This window comes from Eublepharis macularius, chromosome 1 (assembly GCF_028583425.1).
Source record: "Eublepharis macularius isolate TG4126 chromosome 1, MPM_Emac_v1.0, whole genome shotgun sequence".
Lineage (NCBI taxonomy): Eukaryota > Metazoa > Chordata > Lepidosauria > Squamata > Eublepharidae > Eublepharis > Eublepharis macularius.
This window is the reverse complement of record NC_072790.1, coordinates 222,226,222-222,244,329: the sequence shown is the minus strand read 5'-3', so window position 1 is coordinate 222,244,329 and position 18,108 is coordinate 222,226,222. Positions and strand designations below refer to the sequence as shown.

At 45.7% G+C, this 18,108-nt stretch overlaps 1 protein-coding gene and 1 non-coding gene across 2 annotated transcripts; one reads left to right on the top strand and one right to left on the bottom strand.

Moving 5' to 3' along the window:
• The first annotated feature begins 3,424 nt into the window (after nucleotides 1-3,424).
• On the top strand, nucleotides 3,425-14,701 carry LOC129323690 (fibrinogen-like protein 1). The gene is made up of 6 exons (XM_054970284.1): nucleotides 3,425-3,820; nucleotides 6,356-6,578; nucleotides 10,749-10,886; nucleotides 11,913-12,129; nucleotides 13,608-13,803; nucleotides 14,555-14,701. Exons 1-6 carry the CDS (start codon nucleotides 3,425-3,427, stop codon nucleotides 14,699-14,701), a joined length of 1,317 nt encoding a protein of 438 aa, XP_054826259.1.
• Nucleotides 9,883-9,953, bottom strand: TRNAV-GAC (transfer RNA valine (anticodon GAC)). Its single transcript has one exon. It is a non-coding gene; the product is annotated as a tRNA-Val (tRNA).
• Nucleotides 14,702-18,108: the final 3,407 nt, after the last annotated feature.

Genomic DNA, 18,108 nt, shown 5'->3' with positions numbered 1-18,108 from the left:
GCTATATGAGAGGGAGGGGGGGGGAGTTCTTTGTCAGCTGTTTTTAGGCCATAAACCTGTGTTACATCCCTTTTCAGTCTTCTTTTCCCTAAAATGCAAAAGAAAGAAAAAAGATCCAGAGACTTCATCCGTTCTTTGTAGAGAAGGTGCTCCAAGCCCTTTTCTGCATTTCCAGCTCTATAAAAGCCTTACATACATAATGGGTGTCGTCAAGCCACAACTGATTTATGGTGACCCTACAAAGCAGCTTTCAAAGCAAGTGAGAAGCAGAGGTGGGCCATTTTCACACTGCTTACCGGCCATGGAACATTGTGCCAAGCTCCTGGAACAACAGCATCTTCCTGGCACGATTTCGCGTGAGAACAGCAGCGAAATCGCGCCAGGAAGACGCTGTCGTTCCAGGAGCTCGGTGTGATGTTCCGTGTCCAGTAAGCAGTGTGAAAACGGCCGTGGTCTGCCATTGCCTTCCTCTAGTCTTCTGTGGTGGGCTCCTACCCAAGCACTAACTCCACTTAGCTTCCAAGATCTTTACCATGCTACCTTCCCTCCCTAAGACAATATTGAGAATAAAAGCAAAGAAGCAAGCAAAGGTTTTAAAGGTGGTGTCCTAGGGTGGACACCACCTAAAGCTGCCCTCAACCAACCAGAAGAGGAGGAAGAGGATGAGTCATATCATGTCATTTCCATCTTCCTCCCACACTTCCTTTCCCAAGCAAGACATAGCCTCTTGGCTACTTCCCTTCCTTGGAAACCAGAGCAGCTTGGTCCTTGCTAGCTTCCACTATAATTAATCTTTTGCACACTGATAAACTCTTGAAGGTCATTCTGGGCCTCAGAGGCTGGCTGGCTGCCTTCTCATGAATTGACTTGGAGTGTCCCTTAATGCTATTTATGGTTCAGTGATAGGATCAAGGAGAATAAGCCCTGAGTGCTCCTTGGAAGCACACTGCTTCTGCAGTCCCTGGCATGCTTATCTTTGCATTTCTGAAGGTAACAGAGCAGCTGGCTCTTTTGTAGGGAAGTTTGGAATTCTTATGATTGTTGCGTGTCTTTGTGGTGAGGACTTTTTCCTCCACTTTTCCCCTTTGGCAAGAACAGCTCGGGATTTGCTGCACAAGACGAAGCCAGATACAGCAGAGAGAACAAAGAGAAAGCCGCTCCAAAGCAGCCAAGGTTTTTCTCTCTCAGCAGGGTAAGCAGAGAGAAGTTCTATCACAGAGAGATAAGCTACTTCTGTTGAGAAAGACAGAACTGGGGGAGTTAAAAAGTAGGCCAGCAGCAGCAGAAGTTCTGCACAGAGATTTTTGGCAAGATGGGGGAACGCTAACAAGGGGGCTGCTTGTAGAAGTTCAGGTTGAAAATGTTACAACACTTTTCCTCCATATGAGACACCCACTGTTTTCTATTTATGGTGCTTCATACTTAAGTTTGTTGGGCTACTTGAAATATTGATTGAAAGGTGCATTAATTAGTTTTGATTGTTTTATTGATAAGGATTTATTACTGGGCGTCTTGAACTGTAAGCTGCATCGGAGGCCAGGCTTGGCAGGGTATAACAAGGGGCAGAAGTTGACTTGAGCAATAATAATTTTATATATTTTCCCCAGCCATTTAAATTCATATTTCAGTAGAATATTTGACCATTCCAAACGACGTTGACTATACGGACAAAGAAGGTGAGGGCTGTGGGGGGACTCCTGATTGCTTGAGATTCATAAAACATAGAGGTGTGCTGGATAAAAATTAAATTTTCATCATCCCCTGTTGTCCCCCTCCCTGCACATACATTGTCTTGGAGTACAGAGTTAATTGAGGGAAAGTGGCATGGTATAGTCCAATCTTGTCAGATCTCAGAGACTATGCAAGGTTGGTTCTTGGAGAGGGGACATGCAGACAAAGGCATTTATGGTGGTTGTTGTAGATTTTCTGGGCTGTGTGGCCGTGGTCTTGGCCTTGTAGTTCCTGACGTTTCGCTAGCAGCTGTGAGACTGGCATCTTCAGAGGTGTAGCACCGAAAGACAGAGATCTCTCAGTGTCAATGTGTGGCATTGGTAAACTACGTCTGCTTCTCACTTGCCTAGAAAGCCCCTTGCTGGGATCGCCTTAAGTCAGTTACCACTGGACAGCACATAAGTAATTACAGACTTAATGGTGAATAATTTATGCAGCTTTATAACCCTCTGCCAGATAACCTGAGGAAGTGAATCATAAATATTCCCATTTTACAGAGGGGAAACTGAGGGACAATTCTTTCCGTTTTTCTCACTGATTGCCAATCCTGACAGCCTCTTTGGTTACATGGTTGTTAACATTTCCTAAGTTACCTTGAATCGATCAGTACCAGAAACAGAACATTAGGTGGATGGATCAGTGGGCTGATTGAATGTGACTGTTGCTGTTTTCAGTCATGGTCATTGTCTTGAATGTATACAGCATATTTTAAAGTGTGCGGCACTTTACAGAGCAGTATAAACAGATGACACATCCCTGCCCTGTAGCGCATACAAGGAGGCTTTAGAAAAGACATTTCAGTGGAGAAAGAGGGAGAAAATACCATCAAGCTTTTTCTGGGAGGGGATTCCAGGAAGGACTGTTCTTGGCATCTTTTTTTTTAAGTACTATTTTGCACAATAAAGCTCACAAATATCTTTCTACTTTTGCAACAATATCTTGCAAAAAAAAAAACCCCATTCTCGGTGGTGGAGCTGTAGAAGCTTCTGACAACTGCATTTATGGAAGTAATGGTTCCATTTTAGCACTGGCAGCCCCAGAATGTAAGAAATGAATCCCCTCCCCCTGGTTTCCTGAAGAAATAAAGAAAACTGGAAAGGGGCTAGAACAGAAAGACTTTTTAAGGGGTATAAGTGGACTTTTTTTTTTCTTAAAGAGCATTGTGATGAAATGCCCTGTCTCTTCTAGTTCCTTTGAGGGGAAATGTCTTGCTGAAGGAGCTCTCCGGGGTCCTGAAAAAACAGGTATCATAGAAACATTCTTTTCTTTGTGTTTTTAAGACGATTTCTAAGAAAGCCACTTATTACAGAGAAGCTATTTAACTGTATTTCGTGGAAAGAAATTCCTGAATATGAACATATGACATCCAAGAGGCAGTTAGAAGGGCACAGAACTAGATTGAGGAAGTTGGCAAAAGTTCACACATGATGGAATGTTAAGAGGTAGGAAGGGAATAATGCTCAAGTTTCACTGTTCTCTTGATCACTCTTTACAGATTTCTTTTTCATGTGCACTCCTTGAGTTGTCCCCTTTTGCGGCAGCCACAGATTCATTCCTAGACTTGATCGCCATTGATCTGAACCAATGCGATGCATGTGGTTTACAACCGACGGACTTCTCTGTGTTGGACAGCATCTGAATAAGGGACCACAGCACACTCAGGTGGCCCTGGCTTGTACCCCTTGGTTGCACCATGCAGCTCTCCACCCATCTTGGACCCAAAAGGATGGTGCTGCAATCTCTCCTCTTCTTGGCATTGCTGAATCGCCACTCACTGCAGAGACCCCTGGCAGCCGACAGCAATGGCATAAGCAGTGATGACGGGCACCAAGGGAGTCCTGGGCTAATCCAGTGTGGAGAATACAGCAACCAGGTCTTGCCCAATGGGAGGTGCAAAATTGTAGCCACTCTGCCACAGCTGGATGAACAGAGGTGCCCGGATATGTTCCGCTGCACAGACGAGGTCTCTTATTGGCTTCATGAAAATGAGGAGCGGAAGCAGCAGGTCCTGGAACTGCGTGAACTCATCTCTGAGCTCCAAGAAGAGCTGAGGAACCACCGACATCGCCTCAAGGTTCTGGAGTTGCAGGTAAGCTTCAGTTTTCAAAGGGATGACAAGAGCATGAAAGGACAAGTTCCTCTGAAAAAGGCCTCTCCCCGTAAACGAACTCACGTTGTCCAGGTGCACAAGCCTATGAAAGTTACAACTAGTAATCCATGAGGGGGATTTGAGTTAACAATACTGCCAGAAATCACACAGCATGTACTTGGGGTGTAAGTCCCAGCACTGTGCAGTGCCCGTCTGCAATTTGAACAGCTCCTGGAAACCTGGGGCAACAACAGGGGATGGCTTGGTGCTCTCTGCCTTGCTTGCACATGTTCCAGGAGCATTTTTTGTCACTGTGGAACAGGATGATGGTCTAGATGGACCACCGGTCTGATCCAGCATAGCTGCACTTATGTGCTTGCAGCTCTTCTTCATAGGTTCATTTAAGGAATGGAAGGGAGGAAGAAGAAAGAAATGAATTCTAATATGCTGTTTAATATTCTGGGGTCTGGAATGACATAAGAAAACACTCACCCACACACATCCCATCGCGCCACGACAGAAGAACGAATAAGAGCTGGGATGGCTGATCTCCGGGTTGTATGATGAATTGCAGAGCCAAGGAATGGCCAGCCCTCTAGGAAGAAATGAAGTTGGCCTGTTATTAAGCCTCATAAATCTCGGCCACTAAACGGAGCTCCAAATTTGTTTATGAAGACTACTCGGCTGCACAATTCTTCACTTTGCATTTTCGTCTGCATAAAACCAGTTGCTTATATCCAAGCATTTTCTCTCTGGGTGATGATCATCATGAAAAAGTGAAGGAGAGTACAATCTTTTGGGAATCTTCTCCTGTACTTACCTCACTGGAAGGAAATGGGGAAGGAGAAAAGCACCTGCTTTGCATGCAAAAGGTCCCTGGTTCCACCATGCCCATATCAGATAGGACTGGAGAAGGCCAGTCTCCTGTCTGAATCCATGCAGAACTCCTGCCAGTCAGAACAGACAGTCCAGAGCTAGGTCTGACTTGATAGAAGGCTGCTTCAAGTGAGTAAGACCTCTGTACTCATGCATACGACACAGGTGACACCTACCGTGATAGGAGATGATACGAGGAGCCATTAAGGGTGGTAGATCTTACACTGGCATGATCCAGTGGAAAGAACTTTCCTAGTAGATGCTTTGGGCAGGTTGTGCCAAGGGTGAAATGACACCTTGCCTCACTTTGGAAAAAGAAATGTTTGGTGGGCACTCTTCTCATGCTCTGGAGCTAGTTGAATGAAGCCTTCCTAATTAAAGAAAGGCTGGAGAACCTGTTCCACTGATTAGCTTCCTATCTGCCAGGCTGAGAAGAGCTTCCGTTGGTGGTGATTTCTCTTCCTAAGGAAAAATAGAACGGTCTCATTAGAACCTTCTGGGGACTAAAGATGACAGTTTTCTATCGGGTAAATATCTGGGCAAGGAGAAAAGTCTGCCTGCTCTTGCTCAGCACCCAGCAACTGGGGAAGAGGCTTTGAGGCCTAGCTGAAGAAGAGATGGCTTCAAGAATCTGATCTGGACAGAATCAGGGCAAAAAAAAATTAAAATAATTGAGTAACTTTAACATTATTATTCTCTCCCTTTATTAAAACAATAAGGGGATGGTTTACACTCAAATTTTTAAAAAATCATTGCTCAGTAGTAGTTAGCCTGGTTTTGCTCACTGTGTGTCTTTCCATTTTGAAAACAACGGGTTTAATTACAAGGTTTTCTCTCTCTCTTTTAATGAAATGGGTGCTTTATTGCGGTCGTTCTGCTTCACAAAAGCCTAAACTTGGCCACCACACTGACCAGCACAATCATTTCAGAGAGCCAGCTGTGTTGGTCTACCTCAGCAAACTAAAACAGAAGTCTAACAGCATCTTCAAGGCTGACAAAATGTATTCCAGCATACAAGTCAGACCTTACCTCTTCTCCCACCAAGTTGTAACTTGGACATAAAAGTGTCTGTAAAAAGATTATGTACTCCATATGCATCTGAAGAAGTGAGATCTGAATCATCATGAATAGGCTTATGCAAGAATACATTTTAAAAAAAAATAATTGTTTATAGCCAACCTTTCTCACTGAGGCTCAAGGCAGATCATACAATCAGCCTGAGACATTCAATAAACAAGGGAAGCGGGGTTCCAGGCATACATCATAATGCTTTGAAAGTACATTATGGGAGCTTGCTGAAGATAAACTGATGCAAGGCTGCCTGGGAGCCTTCAGTACATACCTCCTTGCTCCATATGGATTGCTGGTTGGTTATCAGTCCAGTGTGGAACATGGCTGTGTACAATGGGTATCTAAGCAATGGTACTTAGTTAGCACCTGTATAGTTCTGGTTGACTTCGACAGCTGCCAGTTCGAGTGCTTTTTAAAGTGAGTTTTGAAAAGGTACAGTACTTTATTTTTAAGGATTTTAAAAGCTTGGGCACTCTTTTGCAGAGAATACACAAGGGTTTTGGAGATAGTTAAAGGCAGTGCAACAGCAAAATCTTGAAGAAACTCAGCCCCAACTCTTTAACACCAAATCTTCTTCCTCCTCTAAAGCATGAAGAAAAGGCTAGCTGGAACTCTTCTCTGGAGCACCGAGTCCAGGATTTGGAGCAGCAATACCACGAGGCCGATACTCTGCAGCACATGCAAGCCACGTTGCTGTACGGCATCCAGGCCCAGGTGCACAACATCTCTCTGCTGATGGAATGGGTACGGCACAACCCCAGCTGCCTGGTCCCTGCGGAGATGCGGCTGCAACAGGAGATGCACCGTCCAGGTGAGATTTCTGACTGTGGTCCCTATTGCTGGGAGGGGCCATAGCTCACGGATAGCTCACATGCTTCAGCATGCTGATGCTCTCGGGCTCAACCTTCTATTGAAAGCTTTTATCTAAAGGACAGGAAAGACGGGCACTTGAGAACCACTGTCTATCAGAGCAAATAATAGCACACTAAACAGACCATTGTTATGATTTGGTATATGACAGCATCATATGATACTGTTGTTTTCCCCCTTGGATTTTTATTCATCCTAGCTTTTTCCAATTCAGGAGTCTGCTATCTTTAACAACTAAAAAAAAAAAAAGACAAACTGTGTCAAAATTCAGAGCAGGAATTCAAAATGCTGGCTGTTGCAAGTCTTTTAATAGGAAGTGGCACACACACAACGTCTCAAATAGACATAAGAGCACCCTGTGCAATTGATTTAGCACACTGGCATAAATCAGCGCATGGTTTGCACTTGGGTTACTGGCAGCTGTTCTCCTCTCTCATTTCTTTTTCCGTAAAGCCTGTCCATGAAGCCCTCTAGTCCCATAATAACCTTTGCCTACCATTCCCTCCACAGACTGATTATTCTAGCCTCCCAACAATCCCCTCCAATATGCCTTAACTTAAAGATTTTGTTTTCTTTCTTACAACAGTATTTGAGTCCAATATCACCCTAGAGACCAACAAGATCTCGAAGAGGTATAAGCTTCCCAAGAGTCAAAGCTCCCTTCTTCTCCTCTGAAGAAGGGAGCTCTGACTCCCGAAAGTTAACTCCCTGAAAATCACGTTGGTCTTTAAGGTGCCCCTGGACTCAGATCCTGCTGTTCTACTGCAGACCAACGTGGCTCCCTACCTGGAACTATTTCCTTTCTTAAAGAGCAATATTTGGTTCCATGTGGAGCCACATTTGTTTCTGGAACCCTAGACTGCAGACCCTTGCTCCAGGTATTTGCTCCCTTCCCCACCCACCCAACAGTCCATTTCCAGGGAAAGAACATCAGCTTCTGCTCAATACAGCTCTAAAACAGTGGTCTAAATGTCTATCTTCCCCTTGTAGCTGAGTGACAGAGCGCCGGCTTTTTTCACAGAAAATTACACATTCCAGTGCTTGCATCTCTGTTTAGAAGGCTGTCTGCCAGCGGAGACCTAGAAGAGCCGCTGCTCTGGGTTCACTGAACCAATGGCATGATCAGTGCAATGCAGTTTCACATGTTCCTCTTATTGAATCATACCCCCACGGGCCACAGTGTTGCGAGGCAGCCTCTTTCTGATCAAGCTAGACCCCGCCCCTCTTCCTCCAGGCCCCAAGATCTGCCCAAATGAAATCAGAATGACGCACTAAGAATTTCAGGCCAAGAAGAGAGGGATTGTGAGTCTGTTAGAAATGATGCCCATTTAGCAAGGATGCTTACGTGGGTACCAGCCTACTCCAGACAAAGATCTGTGCAGACAGCTGAAGCACTCATCCCAGTGGATGGGAATCCCACTGCATGCTCTCTCCTGCCCCCACCCATGCAGAATTTCAAATGTATATTTTTCTTTGGGCTTGGGCTATAAGGTTGCCAGGTGTCTGCTCTGTGGTTCCCAAGGGAAGGAGCAAAATCTCAGGGTGTGGCACCAGAACTGAAGGGGGCAGGGAGAGAATTGTTTGCTTGGCTTGACAAGAGCTTTTGCAATTGACTCCCTCCCCACCATGTCTGAACCTGGAGGCCACAGGCACGGGCAGGCACTTCCTTGGGCTAGCCTGGCCAGTGTCTATTCAGCTCCATCCCATCTTCCAAGGATCCATCCATCTGCCCTGACTCCCAGGTTCTGTTCCTTGAGTCTCAGGGATCAGATCAGTTCCACATTTGGAGACTCTACAGATGTGAGCACCACAAAAAGAATCTCCTACTTGCCCATCAAGGATCCATACAGCATAACCTATACATTGCAATGGTTGGATCCAGCCATCTTTCCCACTCAATCTCACCAAATGCCCCTCTTCAGTCCCCATTAACACATGCCTTTTGTCCATGAAGACCCCAGGAACCCCAGCATAGCTTTTTTGGTGGACAAAGGAGATCCCTCTCTTCTCCTGCAGTGGGACAGCTGCAGTGGAAGAGCTGGCTGTGCAAATGCAACCCAAATGTAGGTGTGGGGATTTATCCCTCTAACCTATTAATATGATGCATGACAAGAGATGTGAAGGCTCAGGAAAATGCTAGGAACATTTAAGAGAAAACAAACACATTTTCTCTGGAGCTTCAAAAATTCCAGAAAGTTTACATCTTTATATATGACCTAAACATCCTATAGCTTCAGACTCATATTTTCAAGAGGTTCATAGTCTAAACATTCTAGAGTTTCAAAAAACATTCTAGAGCTTCAAAAAAAGTCAAAAGGCCAACCAAAATGACACAACACAGTGTGCAAGCTTCAGAGATCTCAGAACTCTTCATCGGTCTGAGTACTAAAAGGAGGGGGAGGGGGAGGAGGAAGATGAAGATGAAGAAGAGGAAGAGAAGGAGGTGGGAGGTGGGGAAATTTCATGTGGCAATCTAATGGCTTCTTGCCTGTGTCCCATGTAAAAAAGTAGAAAAGCTGGAAAGGACACATCTCTGAACTCTGTGCTTTGACTTTCAAAAGCACCCTGAAAATCTTGTTGGTCTTTAAGGCGCAACTGGACTCAAATCTTGCTATTCCCCCACTGGGTGATTTTTACTCTCCACACCTAAACATACTGAGAAGCTTCAGATCCATCCAGCCCTTGGCCCTCCCAAGCAAAAGATTCCTATGGGACCTTCATCCCAGAGGAACAGAGCTCCTGACACCAATCCGTAGAGTGGAATAAGCTCCCAACGATTGTCACTCACTGGCCCAAATCCAACCTGAGCCTCTGATGCCAGCAGAAGGGAGAGCATGCCTGTTTGGCCCCGAGTCCTTTAAGCCAGCTGGCTCTGGGCTACTCAGGTTATCTTTCAAAGAGACCATGTCAGTCAGCCTTACATCCTGCGGTAAACCACGTATGCTCAGAGAAACGTCACTACTAATTTTGCATCTAGAAAAGCTGCATGTTGACCTATTTTGCATAATATATTCATGGTAGGGCTGAGGCTCAGTTGTGTGTACTTTGGAAGCAAACGGTCCTGGGTTCAGTCCCCAGCATTTTGTATTCAGGGATCTCTGGTGGAGATTCCCAGAAAGAACCTTGAACCATTACGTTGCCTTATATTGGTCTATCAAGACCAATACTGTCTACTCCAACTCCTAACAACTATCCAGGACCTTAGGTGTCTTTCACATCACCACCTATCACCTAATACTTTTTACTGGACATGCCAGGGATTGAACCTGGGACCTTCTTCATGTCAAGCAGATGCTCTACCACTGAGCCACAACCCATAACAACGTAAGAAGAGCTTTGCTGGATTAGACCAGTGGTCCCTCTGGTCCAGCAACCTGTCTCACACAGTGGCCAACCAGTCGTTCTGAATTGCCAACAACAGGACATAGATGCCAAAGCCTTTCCCCGGGGTTGCCTCCTAACTTTGGCATCACGAGGTTTACTGCCTATGATTGTGGAGGTTCCCTTTCTTTACAATGGCTAGTAGCCAATGATGGGCCCATCCTCCATGAATTTGTCTCATCCCCTTTTAAAGACATCTGTTCTTTTGACCATTACAACAAAAGCTGCTGTAGCGTAGTGGTTAAGTGGTTGGACTGATAATAAGAACTCTGCTGGTTTGAATCCTATTACTGCCTTGAGCTCAGCAGGTGGCCTTGGGTAAGCCACTCCTTTCAGCCCCCGCTGTATTGTGGAGACAGTAATAACACTGACCTTGTTCACTGCTCTGAGTGGGGCACTAATCTGTCTAGAAGAGCGACCTATGAGCACAGTTGTTGTCTTTGTGAACATCCTTTGGCAGTGAATGCCACATAGTCATCAGCTTTCTCCTAGGTTTCTCTGCTTGTGCCCCTAGAGAGCTGCTGCCAGACACTACAAGTCTGAACGGAGTGATGCTCTGATTTGGTGTAAGGCAGCCTATGGCCAACCCAGCCTGAACATGCCTGATCTCGTCTGACCTGGTGTAAGGCAGCTTCATACACCCCCGATAAGTTTTGCTGGCTGAGGAAAGAGCAAAAAGCACCAAATCTCTGCCTCCAGCCTCATTTCATTCCGCCGGTTTCTTTCTCAGATGTGAGGCATGCCAAGAACTGCCCCATTGACTGTGCCTCCATATACTACAATGGGGTCCGTCGCTCGGGCACCTACAGCATCATGCCGTCCGTGGAAGGGCTGCCGATTGAAGTGCTGTGTGAGATGGACGTGGAAGGTATGGCCAGAGGCAAGGGCACTTCCTAAGTGACAGTCCTGAGGGATGCTTTCACGGAAGGTTGGTCAAACATTGCATCTCCCAGGAAGTGGTTACAGAAAAACACGCCTGCTCAGAAGCGTTCCATGTGGCTTTGGGGTGGTTCACACATGCTTGAAGCCCCTAGTCCGTGACAAGTGCAGACGAAACGGGACCTGTGTCTTTTCCTCTCCCCTTTACTTCTGAAACATTTGGTAAAACTTACCTTGTGCTGGGACATCATGTTTCCCCACCAGCAGCAGCTGATCGTGTGGACCGGAGGAAATGGAAGAGAGAAATGTGCAGTGCCGTAACATGAGACACTTGATATACTAAATGTTATAGGGGGCGGGCGAGAACGAGAAATGCAGTTGCTTTTTAAGTGGAATCCACCAGGCCAGCAAGCTAGTGGAACCTTCCTCATTTCCTGCTTCTGCTACCTAATTTATCCATGGTTTTCCTTTAACACCTTGATCCAAATGTATCATATTTGAATCCCAGACTTTCTCCAAAGGGCTCAGGGTGGGGTTTGCCATCATTTTAGTCCTGGGAGGTGGGCTGAGAGATGAAGAGGGTTCATAACTTAGTGGGTAATGTGTAGGCTTTGCATTCAAAAGTCCCAGACTAAATCTGTGGCATCCCTCATAAACTGGGTATCTGTAGCAGCTCCCAGCAATCTAGATGGGCCAAAGATTGGACTCAGTAAAAAGGCAACTTCAGTCGCTCGAGAGTGGCCCAAGGCCACCCAGTGGACTCCCTGGCTAACAGTGAAATCCTAGGCAGAGTTACTCCAGTCTAAGGCCATTGATTTCAATGGGCTTAGACTGGAGTAACTCTTCTTAGGATTGCGCTGTGAGAGGGGATTTGAGTCCACACTCCCCCAGTGCTACTCCAACAATTGAACCCACAACACCCACCCTGGCTCTGGTGTTCAATGGCGTTTCCTGTCCCAAGCGCTTGGGATGGAGGCAGGTTAGAAATTCCGCAAACCGACTAAATCCTTGGCAGGTGGAGGATGGACAGTCATCCAGAGGCGGCAAGATGGTACCGTCAACTTTAACCGGACGTGGAATGAGTACAAAGATGGGTTTGGCGATTTACATGGTGAATTCTGGATGGGCAATGAAAACATTCACAAGATAACCAACCAAGGGGACTATTCCCTCCGCGTTGATCTGGAAGATTGGAATAATAAGCACAAGCATGCCTTCTACCAGCTCTTCAGGTATGGGTGGGCAATGCTGGAACTACTGGGTAGGGCATATGCGGGCAATCCTTTTTAGGAGCTCCTATTAGGAGCTGTCTCTCCAGAACAATCTTTCCACAAAGTTAACTAGGACAATAGCACCACCTGCTGTGAGCTGAGGAAAGCAAACATCCATCTCTCTAAGAGCGAGATTCAGTTTGAAAATCTAGTTGGTCTCTAAGGTACTATTGGACCAAAATGTTGCTCTTCTACTACGGAGCAAGATGGCTACCCACCTAAAACCATCCATCTCTTGGACACATTAGGAACTTACATCCCCACATATCGGAGATGTATCTGCATGTCCAGCACATTTATTGACTCTATATGCAGTCTGCCTTTCTCACTGAGACTCTTAAGGCAATTACAAAATTTAAAACAATGCAACAGGAAGCAGTATAAGACATGTGATCACTGTATATGGCATGACATATAAGAAATGTGAAAATTGCATTTCGGAAATTAGAAAACAAGGCAGTCTGATAATGTAAAAAATAAACAGCGCCCTAAACTATAATCCTTCCCCCTTTATAAAAAATTTCTCCTAAATATATCCACTTTGCACATTCTGGGGAATGCTAGACGTTTGGGAGCCTTCCCGACCGCCTCAGGCAGGCCATTCCGCAACATGGAATGCACAAAGTGGAATTCCAGCTGTTGATCATGTGCAGTTGCAAGTTCAGAAGACTTTGCTCAGATGGGCACAGCTGTCACAGCTGGGCACATTGGGAGAGGCAGTCCTCTAGATATGTGGGTCCCATGCCATAAAGGCTAGCCCAGGAGGAAGAACTGGTTAGTACCAATGGAGCAACTACAAAACAGGTATAATATGCAGACTCCCCCTCGCTCCCGATAGTAATCAAGGTGTGGCATCCTATATCTACTGGAGTTTCCATGTTTTCTTTGAGTGCTTACACATGCAGAGTGCCTGATTTCCTGAGCTCACAGCACGTGGTGCTATCGTTTCAATGAACTTTGCTAAGAGGAAAGCAAAGACTGACTTCAGTGCACTTCAGTGTGGATCACTAATTTCTAGTGTTCAATACAAAAAATGACTTGAAACAGACTGGAATTGCACATACTTACTTTTAGTGGCCGCCACTTATTTGCTGCATAACCAGGAATGGGGAGCAGCCCTTACAATCTTCTCTCCCAAGACAGTCCTTATGGGGTCAGTCAAAGGATAAGATGTGGGGTTCCGGTCATGCATATGAATTGTTTTCAGGACATTGGTGATAGGAGGTGAGGGGGGCTTTAGAGGTTATTTGAATGCAGTGTACCAGTTCATAGTTCAACACAGAATTTTTACATTTGCTGTGCTGGTGGGGGAGGAATGCAAGCCCCCACCCCCACCACTGCCCCTTAGATTCCAGATCACCTCCAAAACTCTTTAGCTAGGGAATGTTTGAGAACCCCACCTGAAGAGTGTCCCTGGCATGTTCCCTATTGCTTTGCAGCATTGAAGATGAAGCCAACTATTACCGCTTGCATGTAGAAGGCTTCAGTGGGACGGTGGAGGATTCCTTTGCCTGGTACCATAACAAAAGGAGCTTCAGTACACCAGATTCCGGGAACATTTGTGCTGCCATCTCCCACGGAGGCTGGTGGTATCACCAGTGCTTCTTCTCCAACCTCAATGGAGTTTATTACAAGGTAAGGTCCAGCTGTTGACCCACACAACATTTATAACCATTGCTGGAGATGAAGCTCACCAGAATTCAGCGGTTACATTTTTATCTCCACCCTTCTTCCAAGAATTCCAAGTGGTGTACATGGTTTTTTCTTCAACTTTTATCCTCAAAGCAACATTGAGAGAAAATGATGGACCTGAAGTCACCCTGGGGAAGACATGACAATGAACTAAGGTTGCCAATTTCCAGGTGGTGGCTGGAGATTTCAAATAATTGCAACTGATCTCCAGGCCACAGATATCCATTTCACTGGAGAATATGGCTGCCTTGGAAGGTGGTTTCTGTGGCATTATACCCAGCTGAGGTACCTCCCCTCCCCAAACCCCTCCCTCTCCAGGCTCCATCCCCCAAATCTCCAGGAATTTCCCAACCTGGGCCTCCTCAGGCCTCATCCAACACTCTAACCCAGTGATCTTCAACATGGTGCTTATGGGTGCCATTGTGCCCACTGAGGGTTTCTGGATGCCCATTTGCTTCTTCTCCAAAGTGTATCTTTTCTGGCTTTGTCAATCATGAGTTCTGAGATGTAGAAATCTAGGCCAGCACCTCCCAGAGGCCTTCTGGTTCTTGGAGGAAATGTTACCTCAAAATAAGGCCCAGCCTATGCAGGGAGCAGAATGAAGATGCTGAGGTAACAGGCTGAACTGTACCACGCGTGAGAGTATTCTTAATTTACTCCGTGCTTTCTCCTCTCTCCCCCTACCCCTTCTCAGGGTGGCAGATACTCCTTGAAAAACCGCAGGCTCCTAGGACCCGATGGGATAGTTTGGTACACTTGGAAAGACACAGATTATTATTCTCTCCGGAAGGTGACCATGATGATCCGGCCCCGCACATTCCGACCGCATCTCTCTCCATGAAGGAATCTGGAATTGATTAATTTGTTGCATTTCACCTCAGCTGGGTGACAAGTTTCAGAGGCAGCCAATGACTGCATTATGATCTGTCAGGTCGCTGAGATGCGGCATCTCTTGTCGGCCGGCCGTCTGAACCAAGTAGACGTCAGCAGACATACTGTGGCCTGTAAAAGTTCTCATCGAGGCATGTTCACTTCAATGCTAGTTGGAGAGAGAGGGGGGTGACTGGAGCTCTCCCTTAAACTGACTTTCTAATGGATGTGAATTGGCAACATGAGGCCCAGAAGAAGTTATGGTGTCTTTGGAATGTTGCTTCCGGTTCTATCTTGGGTGGGCTGCTGGTCAGAGCAGAACAAGCTGCAAACAGAGATCATGGGTTTAAAAATATTGCTACATCATAGGAATCACTGAGGGCCGTGAGACTGAAGTAGCAAAGTGCTGCCCTCTGCCGGAAGAAAACTGGGACTGACTTTAATGCTGGATCCAGAAATCCTTCTTTTAGTTTAGCAAATTGACATGCGTGGCTTAATGCTTGTTTTCCAGCGCCATCTGCTGGCAAGCAAGAGGAAGGAAGTGTTGTACAGGGAGGGAAGTGATCTGCCTGAGGGCAGCGTTTTTTCCTGTGTTTCTATTGTCCTCTCTCTAAGCAAGCCTGATTAGTACTTGGGTGGGAGACCATCTGGAAATATCAGGTGCTGAAGGCCACATATACTTTTGAAAAAGGTGGAAGAAGGTAAGATTTGTGAGAACAGGAACTTCTTCCCGATGACCTGAAAGGAACTGCAGTTGCAGCTGGAACATATGGAACTGCTGAATGCCCGCAAAGTCTTCCGAGCAGGAAGCTGTTGGTGGCAAAGACATCTTCAGCCTAGGGAGCTGTTGGTAAATCTGGGTCCTGACCTGTTAGTTCAGTTCCTCCATCCTTTCTGCTTTGTTCACTGCTACCTCTGTAACTGTCAAACTCTTTCAAGATCTCCCAACAAACTGCAAGGGAAAATGGCTTCTAAAAAAGAAGGGCCATCTAGAAGGAGAGGGAGAGTAGGGGACAAAATCTGGGGACCATGATCACCCTGGGTGGGGGCGGGGGGGGTCTATGGATCTGGGTAAGTCGTATGATGGGTTTGCTTGTGGTGGGTCTGGGTGGTCAAAGGGTATTTGGACCCCTCCTAGCAGCTCTTTGTGGTTTTCCAGAAGTGTCACATCATGTCAGAAGGAGGATAGCCAGGATCGAACTATTACTTGGGCCGGAAGAAACCGATTGGTTCATTCATATTGATTTAAAAGACTTGCTTAAAATGTTTCTTCAGATCTTTTCTGTATCCTAATAAAAACGTTTTTGTGTTTTGATCCATGCTTTGTGATTAATGACTGCCAGTTTGTTTTGCATTGCAGGTTTATAAGGAACCCAACTAAAATTTCCAGATTTTTTTTTTTTTGCAGGACACCCCCCCCACACACACACACCCTGATGAATGCCTTGCAATGACCTAGTCTGGACATGGGTGACAGCAGCCACATCTGTAGGCTTCAGTGGTGGGCGATGTGGGTGCATCAGTCAAAGCTGATTAAAGACAAGCTGATATTTGGGGTTCCAGAGGCAAAACTCAAAGAGTATCCCCAAACTACTAGTCATCTGATACAAAATTAGCCCCCACATAAAGAAGGTTCTCATTGAACACTTGCTTTATATTGATGCAGCGCTTAAGATGGAGTGTTAACCAACCATCAGCGTTACCTTTTTAATTCAGGAGGTTTGAGTTGAAGGAAAAGTGTACAAATAAGTGATTGGGGTCTACAAGATCCCACAAGAATGAGCTACTGGGATCTTTACAGACCCCAGATACTATCCGTGTCTAGTTGTATGTCCTTAATACATTTCTTTTTTAGAACATTAAATTAGAGCCATCATCCAATTCAGTCTTTGTAATGAGTAAACGAGAGTCTACATGACTTCCACATCAGAGAGGTACAATCCTTTTTACATGCATGGGGAAATTTTAAAAATCAAGGTATCCTTCTAAACGTATGCACGTGCTTCTTTTTTTTCCCACGACAAGACTCCACTGCAAGAGTCCAAAACCTCCAAAATATCTACAATAGCTGCTTTTCCGAGGGCTTGCTGGAGGCAGCTGGTGTGCTCTGCACTTCTTTGCACAAAATGACTCCATCCAAAAGCAGCTCCTTTCTCCCCTCCCCCCTTCAGTCATATTTGCATGTAACATATACTTAGCCCCTTATTGCAGAGCACTGAACAAAGAACTTACACTCTCTTCTTTGCACATTAGCTGCACTGAGAAATTAACACTGCAATGAATGGGCTTAGATGGGGGTAACTGCACTTAGTGCTGGGCAGTAGACCACTGACTGGATTATGCTGCCACCTAGAGACTGCTGGGCTATGCATTTATACATCATGCCAGCCCTGGTTTGTGGGGAGTCAATAATACCAAATGGCAGCGGCTGTCCAGGATCTCAGTTAGAGGGCTTTCAGATCACCTATTTCCTGATCTGGAGATGCCAGGAACTGAACCTGGGACCTTTTGCATGCAAGGCAGATGCTCTGCCAAAGAACCATAGCCCCACCCTGAGCCTTGCCTCCAGGAATAGCATGAGAAGTGCTGGAAGACTTCAGCTAAATGGGGGGAATCCTTCTTCCCATTAGCAAAAATGTATCACTGGACCCAACCCATTGTATGTAAGTTTGCCAAATATGTACTTCAAAGTCCATAAAGTTGTAGCAGTTCTTATGTGCTCAAAAGAAAACACAGTTATCTAAAGGAAATGGTATTCTGCTCTATAAACACATTTCAAAAGCATTTTGTTTGGGACAAGCTTGTGGTGGAAAGTGCCATCAAGTCACAGGCAAATTATGGCAATCCTTGATGGCAACAGACATTCCAAGGTGGTTTGCTATTGCCTGCCTCTGCATAACAACCATGGATTTCCTTGGTGGCCTCCCATCCAAGTATTAATCAGAGCGAACCCTGCTTAGCTTCCAAAATCTGACAAGACTCGGCTAGCCTGGGCCATCTAGATCAGGGATGAAAAAAATTAAAGACTTCTGAAGCAAGAGAATGACAGAAAATGTTTTTTTTCCCCTCAGAACAAAGTGAAACATCCTTCTCACCACATGAGGGCAGAACTATCAGAAAGCAAAGAGGAAGAAAAAGAACAGACAAGAGTCCTTATCTGCAGTGCTGCTTATAAGGCTGAACTGATTTGCACTCCAACCTCCAGTGCAAACAATGTGGGCCTTTCACTGTAAATGTGTGCCCCCAAAGAATAACAACAACAACAACAACATTCGATTTATATACCACCCTTCAGGACAGCTTAACACCCACTCAGAGCAGTTTATAAAGTGTGTATTAGCCTCACAACAATCATCCTGTGAGGTGGGTGGGGCTGAG